This window comes from Poromitra crassiceps (assembly GCF_964638095.1).
Source record: "Poromitra crassiceps genome assembly, chromosome: 12".
Lineage (NCBI taxonomy): Eukaryota > Metazoa > Chordata > Actinopteri > Beryciformes > Melamphaidae > Poromitra > Poromitra crassiceps.
In genome coordinates, this window is record NC_139632.1 from 1,638,245 (window position 1) to 1,647,020 (window position 8,776).

The 8,776-nt window shown below is 45.8% G+C and overlaps 1 protein-coding gene across 1 annotated transcript in view; it reads right to left on the minus strand.

Annotated features, from left to right (window-relative positions):
• Positions 1–595: 595 nt before the first annotated feature.
• negr1 (neuronal growth regulator 1) overlaps positions 596–8,776 on the minus strand; it is a gene marked incomplete at both ends in the record, with an annotated part of 310,774 nt that continues 302,593 nt past the window's right edge. The window contains one exon of the mRNA XM_083648303.1: positions 596–696. Coding sequence (XP_083504429.1) covers positions 596–696 — 101 coding nt within the window. The remainder of the gene's footprint in view (positions 697–8,776) is intronic.

Genomic DNA, 8,776 nt, shown 5'->3' on the forward strand with positions numbered 1-8,776 from the left:
AATCATAATTTGTATCGTTAGGAATCTAAATATATGTCTTTCCTTTGTCCAACAACCCATAATACATTCAATACTGAATACAACATTGGTATGGTAATTGTGTGTACTTGAGAGACTTGGCACGGTTGCTTTTTTTTTTCTTTTGCCATTTACAAAAAGATGAAAATGTCAATTTTGCCACCGTCAACTCCCAGAGAGAGAGAGAGAGAGAGAGAGGGTGAAAGAGAGAGAGAGAGAGAGAGAGAGAGAGATAGAGAGAGAGGGGCATGAAAGTAATGCATTTGGGAGCTTTGGGGGGAGGTGTTGGCTATGGGTGGGGGTATAGGGTGGGGTGGGGGTGGTCAATCAATCAGAATAGAAAATAACACAGAGTGAAGAAACGATAAAAAAAAAAATCTCATAGTATTTACATGAGAAATGAAGAAGAAAAAAGAAAAAGAAATCCCCACACAAAGTACCGCTGATCATCTCCATCACCAGGGCTCCATCAGGGCTTTCAAACGGACAGTACCAGAGTGGACTCCAGCCATCAGCAGTGTAAAAGGCTCCTAAATGCTCTTGACACAGTCTCTAGTGTTTTGGGCCGCCCCTCTGCTCAGTACACGCTGATAAAGGAGGAGAGCGCCAGGACCAGGTACCGGCAGGCCAGCGGGATGCGCGCACTCCCTGTGCTCCCATAGGGGGCAGTGTTGGGGGCTGTGGGCAGGAAACAAGAGAAGCTGATTAGTTGTGATTGCACCCTTCACTCCGCCACGCCCACCGCTCGGCTAAACGCCACGGGCGGGCTTCCTGTGTTTATTCCAAATGAGCAGAGATGGGAAAAGTATACACACATTCTTAACTTAGGTTTTTTTTTAACTATGCACACAATTCTGAAAAGTTTAAGCTCATATATCAACATGACTGATATATGAAGCACAATTCCATTGTTCTCACTCAAATATCTTTCTAAATCACATTTTTGCAAAACACAAATGGCGTCATTTAGCACACTTTGTTCACCTGGAAAACACTGGCCTTCAAAATGCAACACCCTGATTATCAATTGGTCTCACTCATGTCTCACCTGTGCAAAATCGACTGGAAAAGCACAAGTATAAAGAGATCTCGGCTGGCTGATACAGTCAGAGCTGAACATGTACTGTATTGCAGTAACTACTAAATATTTCCGTTGTTAACATTTTGTATATGTGCACTGCTTTATCATTATATTCCCAGAAACACAGTCTAAACATCTTTGTACTTATCAGTGTAATGTAATGTAGTTTGGCTAAAACAGGTAACATTTGTGTTACATCAACTATAGTCAACTAGAGGAATACCCGTGCAGTGTATGGGCCATTCATCTGCCCTAATGACAGTTTTTCCCAAACGTGTAAACACATTTTCACAAACTACCAACATTTTTTGGGCTTCAGAGCTTCAGAAGATCGTATTCGAATATACTTGAAGCTTTGACTGGAAGCAGGGGGGGACTGAAAACGGACAGTTTTCCTTTGGCATATCTGGCTCTTGACTTTTTGAGGGTCATCTTGGCAAATTTGGATGCTTGACTTTTTGATATCTTGTGAGCCTAGCTGGTCACATGTTGGCTGCATGGTCACATGATCAAACTGTCACATGCTGGCTGCATGGTCACATGATCAAACTGTCACATGCTGGCTGCATGGTCACATGATCAAACTGTCACATGCTGGCTGCATGGTCACATGGTCAAACTGTCACATGCTGGCTGCATGGTCACATGGTCAAACTGTCACATGTTGGCTGCATGGTCACATGGTCAAACTGTCACATGCTGGCTGCATGATCACATGGTCAAACTGTCACATGCTGGCTGCATGGTCACATGATCAAACTGTCACATGCTGGCTGCATGGTCACATGGTCAAACTGTCACATGTTGGCTGCATGGTCACATGGTCAAACTGTCACATGTTGGCTGCATGGTCACATGGTCAAACTGTCACATGCTGGCTGCATGATCACATGGTCAAACTGTCACATGCTGGCTGCATGGTCACATGATCAAACTGTCACAAGCTGGCTGCATGGTCACATGATCAAACTGTCACATGTTGGCTGCATGGTCACATGGTCAAACTGTCACATGTTGGCTGCATGGTCACATGGTCAAACTGTCACATGCTGGCTGCATGGTCACATGGTCAAACTGTCACAAGCTGGCTGCATGGTCACATGGTCAAACTGTCACATGTTGGCTGCATGGTCACATGGTCAAACTGTCACATGCTGGCTGCATGGTCACATGATCAAACTGTCACAAGCTGGCTGCATGGTCACATGGTCAAACTGTCACATGTTGGCTGCATGGTCACATGATCAAACTGTCACATGCTGGCTGCATGGTCACATGGTCAAACTGTCACATGCTGGCTGCATGGTCACATGGTCAAACTGTCACATGCTGGCTGCATGGTCACATGGTCAAACTGTCACATGCTGGCTGCATGGTCACATGATCAAACTGTCACATGCTGGCTGCATGGTCACATGATCAAACTGTCACATGCTGGCTGCATGGTCACATGATCAAACTGTCACATGTTGGCTGCATGGTCACATGGTCAAACTGTCACATGCTGGCTGCATGGTCACATGATCAAACTGTCACATGTTGGCTGCATGGTCACATGATCAAACTGTCACATGCTGGCTGCATGGTCACATGATCAAACTGTCACATGTTGGCTGCATGGTCACATGATCAAACTGTCAAATGTTGGCTGCATGGTCACATGGTCAAACTGTCACATGCTGGCTGCATGGTCACATGGTCAAACTGTCACATGCTGGCTGCATGGTCACATGATCAAACTGTCACATGCTGGCTGCATGGTCACATGATCAAACTGTCACATGCTGGCTGCATGGTCACATGATCAAACTGTCACATGTTGGCTGCATGGTCACATGGTCAAACTGTCACATGCTGGCTGCATGGTCACATGGTCAAACTGTCACATGCTGGCTGCATGGTCACATGGTCAAACTGTCACATGTTGGCTGCATGGTCACATGGTCAAACTGTCACATGCTGGCTGCATGGTCACATGGTCAAACTGTCACATGCTGGCTGCATGGTCACATGGTCAAACTGTCACATGTGGGCTGCATGGTCACATGGTCAAACTGTCACATGCTGGCTGCATGGTCACATGGTCAAACTGTCACATGCTGGCTGCATGGTCACATGATCAAACTGTCACATGCTGGCTGCATGGTCACATGGTCAAACTGTCACATGCTGGCTGCATGGTCACATGGTCAAACTGTCACATGTTGGCTGCATGGTCACATGGTCAAACTGTCACATGCTGGCTGCATGGTCACATGGTCAAACTGTCACATGCTGGCTGCATGGTCACATGATCAAACTGTCACATGCTGGCTGCATGGTCACATGGTCAAACTGTCACATGCTGGCTGCATGGTCACATGGTCAAACTGTCACATGTTGGCTGCATGGTCACATGATCAAACTGTCACATGCTGGCTGCATGGTCACATGATCAAACTGTCACATGCTGGCTGCATGGTCACATGGTCAAACTGTCACATGCTGGCTGCATGGTCACATGGTCAAACTGTCACATGTTGGCTGCATGGTCACATGATCAAACTGTCACATGCTGGCTGCATGGTCACATGGTCAAACTGTCACATGCTGGCCGCATGGTCACATGGTCAAACTGTCACATGTTGGCTGCATGGTCACATGGTCAAACTGTCACATGCTGGCTGCATGGTCACATGATCAAACTGTCACATGCTGGCTGCATGGTCACATGATCAAACTGTCACATGTTGGCTGCATGGTCACATGATCAAACTGTCACATGTTGGCTGCATGGTCACATGGTCAAACTGTCACATGCTGGCTGCATGGTCACATGATCAAACTGTCACATGCTGGCTGCATGGTCACATGGTCAAACTGTCACATGCTGGCTACATGGTCACATGGTCAAACTGTCACATGCTGGCTTGTGACATGGCTTGTGACAACAACATGTTCAGCACACAGCAGGGTGAACACAATATATATATATATATATATATATATATATATATATAATACATATGAAAACATGTTCAGCACACAGCAGGGTGAACACACAATATATATAATATATGTAAGGGATAATGTATACTGAGCCGGTGATTACTGTGGAAATAATGACCGACAGGTGAATGATTTAGCCCGACGCGCAGCGGAGGGCTTAATATTCACCTGAAGGTCATTATTTCCAGTAATCACCGGCTCAGTATACATTATCCCGCTTAGAACACGGCCTACAACTAAATCATTCAATAATCTGACAAAAATAATTATTCAAATAGATTTTTTAATAGCGTTTTCAACACAAAGCGGTTTCATTCGTAATTGGCACACAAGACACCACAGCTGCAACTGGTTGGCCTAATTAGTAGCGTCTGCGGACAAAATGCTCTTACCAACTGATTAATCCAGGTGTGGCAGAGCAGCGGTCGGTTGTCGAGAAATAATGACCGGTGAATATTGTTGATTGACCAATCAGAATCGAGTATTCGAGAGAGCCGTGTTCTAAATATATATATATATATAGATATATACTGTATATATATATATATATATATATATATATATATATATATATATATATATATAATACATATGAAAACATGTTCAGCACACAGCAGGGTGAACACACACAATATATATATATATATATAGATATATACTGTATATATATATACTGTATATATATATATATATATATATATATATATATATATATATATAATACATATGAAAACATGTTCAGCACACAGCAGGGTGAACACACACAATATATATATATATATATATATATATATATATATATATATAGATATATACTGTATATATATATACTGTATATATATATATATATATATATATATATAATACATATGAAAACATGTTCAGCACACAGCAAGGTCAACACACAATATCCTCTTCTCCAGATGGAAAGGCTGCCTATAGTGGCTGTTGAGACTGAGCAATATTGAGTTTGTGACTCACAAGCACAACACGCTGGCACTTATATCCAGTGGTAATATTCTCTACCAAGGGCTGATATTTCTGAGGTTGGATGTGAAGCAAGTGTCCATGTACATCTCAAATAAGAAGCCTATGTCAATGATGAGAAGTCATTGTGTGGTGTGGTTAGATGAGGGGTCTTTTCCTCACATTCTCATGGCAGCTAGGCAGCTTAGTTTAATATGAACAGGCCTCTCTGGAGAGCTTTGTCAGCCAGGAGAGAGGGCAGCTGTCCTCAACACAGCCTCACACTTTTAACTCAATCAAAATGTACACCTTGTAGGTTGCAAACACACACACACACACACACACACACACACACACACACACACAGGCAGGGCCCAGCATGGCGGTACAAACAGGCATGGATCTACCTGGGGAAATCACGCAGTGCACCGCCCGTGTCAGCAGGGGGCCTCTCTTTACACGAGCATGTAATTAGTTCACTATGTAACGCCTGATGTGGAGCTCGCCTTGCACAAACAGGCTTTCTCCTGCACACACCATTGTTTGGTGCCCCCCAAAGAGGTTTTAGACACACCCCCCAAGGCCCACGCCACTCACCAAAGAGGTTTTAGACACACCCCCCAAGGCCCACACCACCCACCAAAGAGGTTTTAGACATCCCCCCCACTCACTAAAGAGGTTTTAGACACCCCCCAAGGCCCACGCCACTCACCAAAGAGGTTTTAGACATCCCCCCCACTCACCAAAGAGGTGTTAGACACCCCCCAAGGCCCACGCCACTCACCAAAGAGGTTTTAGACATCCCCCCCACTCACTAAAGAGGTTTTAGACACCCCCCCCACCCACCAAAGAGGTTTTAGACACCCCCCCCACCCACCAAAGAGGTTTTAGACACCCCCCCCCCACTCACCAAAGAGGTTTTAGACACGCCCCCAAGGCCCACACCACCCACCAAAGAGGTTTTAGACACCCCCCCCAAGGCCCACACAACCCACCAAAGAGGTTTTAGACACGCCCCCAAGGCCCACACAACCCACCAAAGAGGTTTTAGACACACCCCCCAAGGCCCACGCCACTCACCAAAGAGGTTTTAGACACCCCCCCCCCCCACTCACCAAAGAGGTTTTAGACACCCCCTCCCCCACTCACCAAAGAGGTTTTAGACACCCCCCCCCCCACTCACCAAAGAGGTTTTAGACACCCCCCCCCCACTCACCAAAGAGGTTTTAGACACCCCCCCCCACTCACCAAAGAGGTTTTAGACACCCCCCCCCCCACTCACCAAAGAGGTTTTAGACATCCCCCCCCACCCACCAAAGAGGTTTTAGACACCCCCCCCCACTCACCAAAGAGGTTTTAGACATCCCCCCCACTCACCAAAGAGGTTTTAGACATCCCCCCCACTCACCAAAGAGGTTTTAGACACCCCCCCCCCCCCCCACCCACCAAAGAGGTTTTAGACACCCCCCCCCCACCCACCAAAGAGGTTTTAGACACCCCCCCCACTCACCAAAGAGGTTTTAGACATCCCCCCCACTCACCAAAGAGGTTTTAGACATCCCCCCCCCCACTCACCAAAGAGGTTTTAGACACCCCCCCCCCCACTCACCAAAGAGGTTTTAGACACCCCCCCCCACTCACCAAAGAGGTTTTAGACATCCCCCCCACTCACCAAAGAGGTTTTAGACATCCCCCCCCCCACTCACCAAAGAGGTTTTAGACACCCCCCCCCCACTCACCAAAGAGGTTTTAGACATCCCCCCCACTCACCAAAGAGGTTTTAGACACCCCCCCCCCACCCACCAAAGAGGTTTTAGACACCCCCCCCCCCCCCCCCACTCACCAAAGAGGTTTTAGAGCCATACAACCATGAGGCGGTATTTCTACTTTACTGTATCAATTTAGATCATTTTAAAGTTAAAATCTCACATTTGTTCATTGAAATGACTTTAACTCTGAAACTTGGGGGGCGGTGAAAACGCGTTGCTCCATCATTTCTGACAATGACTGTTTGACAATGAGTGTTCAGGATAACCCTGACAGTGACTACACACTAACACAGTGACTACACACTAACACAAAGGTAACATGCAGGATAACCCTGACAGTGACTACACACTAACACAAAGGTAACATGCAGGATAACCCTGACAGTGACTACACACTAACACAAAGGTAACGTACAGGATAACCCTGACAGTGACTACACACTAACACAGTGACTACACACTAACACAAAGGTAACCCTGACAGTGACTACACACTAACACAAAGGTAACCCTGACAGTGACTACACACTAACACAGTGACTACACACCACAGTGACTACACACTAACACAGTGACTACACACTAACACAAAGGTAACATGCAGGATAACCCTGACAGTGACTACACACTAACACAAAGGTAACATGCAGGATAACCCTGACAGTGACTACACACTAACACAAAGGTAACGTGCAGGATAACCCTGACAGTGACTACACACTAACACAAAGGTAACATGCAGGATAACCCTGACAGTGACTACACACTAACACAAAGGTAACGTGCAGGATAACCCTGACAGTGACTACACACTAACACAAAGGTAACGTGCAGGATAACCCTGACAGTGACTACACACTAACACAAAAGGTAACGTTCAGGATAACCCTGACAGTGACTACACACTAACACAAAGGTAACGTGCAGGATAACCCTGACAGTGACTACACACTAACACAAAGGTAACGTGCAGGATAACCCTGACAGTGACTACACACTAACACAAAGGTAACGTTCAGGATAACCCTGACAGTGACTACACACTAACACAAAGGTAACGTTCAGGATAACCCTGACAGTGACTACACACTAACACAAAGGTAACATGCAGGATAACCCTGACAGTGACCTACACACTAACACAAAGGTAACGTGCAGGATAACCCTGACAGTGACTACACACTAACACAAAGGTAACGTGCAGGATAACCCTGACAGTGACTACACACTAACACAAAGGTAACGTGCAGGATAACCCTGACAGTGACTACACACTAACACAAAGGTAACGTTCAGGATAACCCTGACAGTGACTACACACTAACACAAAGGTAACGTTCAGGATAACCCTGACAGTGACTACACACTAACACAAAGGTAACATGCAGGATAACCCTGACAGTGACTACACACTAACACAAAGGTAACGTGCAGGTAACCCTGACAGTGACTACACACTAACACAAAGGTAACGTGCAGGATAACCCTGACAGTGACTACACACTAACACAAAGGTAACGTGCAGGATAACCCTGACAGTGACTACACACTAACACAAGGTAACGTGCAGGATAACCCTGACAGTGACTACACACTAACACAAAGGTAACGTGCAGGATAACCCTGACAGTGACTACACACTAACACAAAGGTAACGTGTCAGGATAACCCTGACAGTGACTACACACTAACACAAAGGTAACGTGTCAGGATAACCCTGACAGTGACTACACACAACACAAGGTAACGTGTCAGGATACCCTGACAGTGACTACACACTAACACAAAGTAACGTGCAGGATAACCCTGACAGTGACTACACACTAACACACTAACAAAGTGACTACACACTAACACAAGGTAACGTGCAGGATACCCTGACAGTGACTACACACTAACACACTAACAAAGTGACTACACACTAACACACTAACACAGTGACTACACACTAACA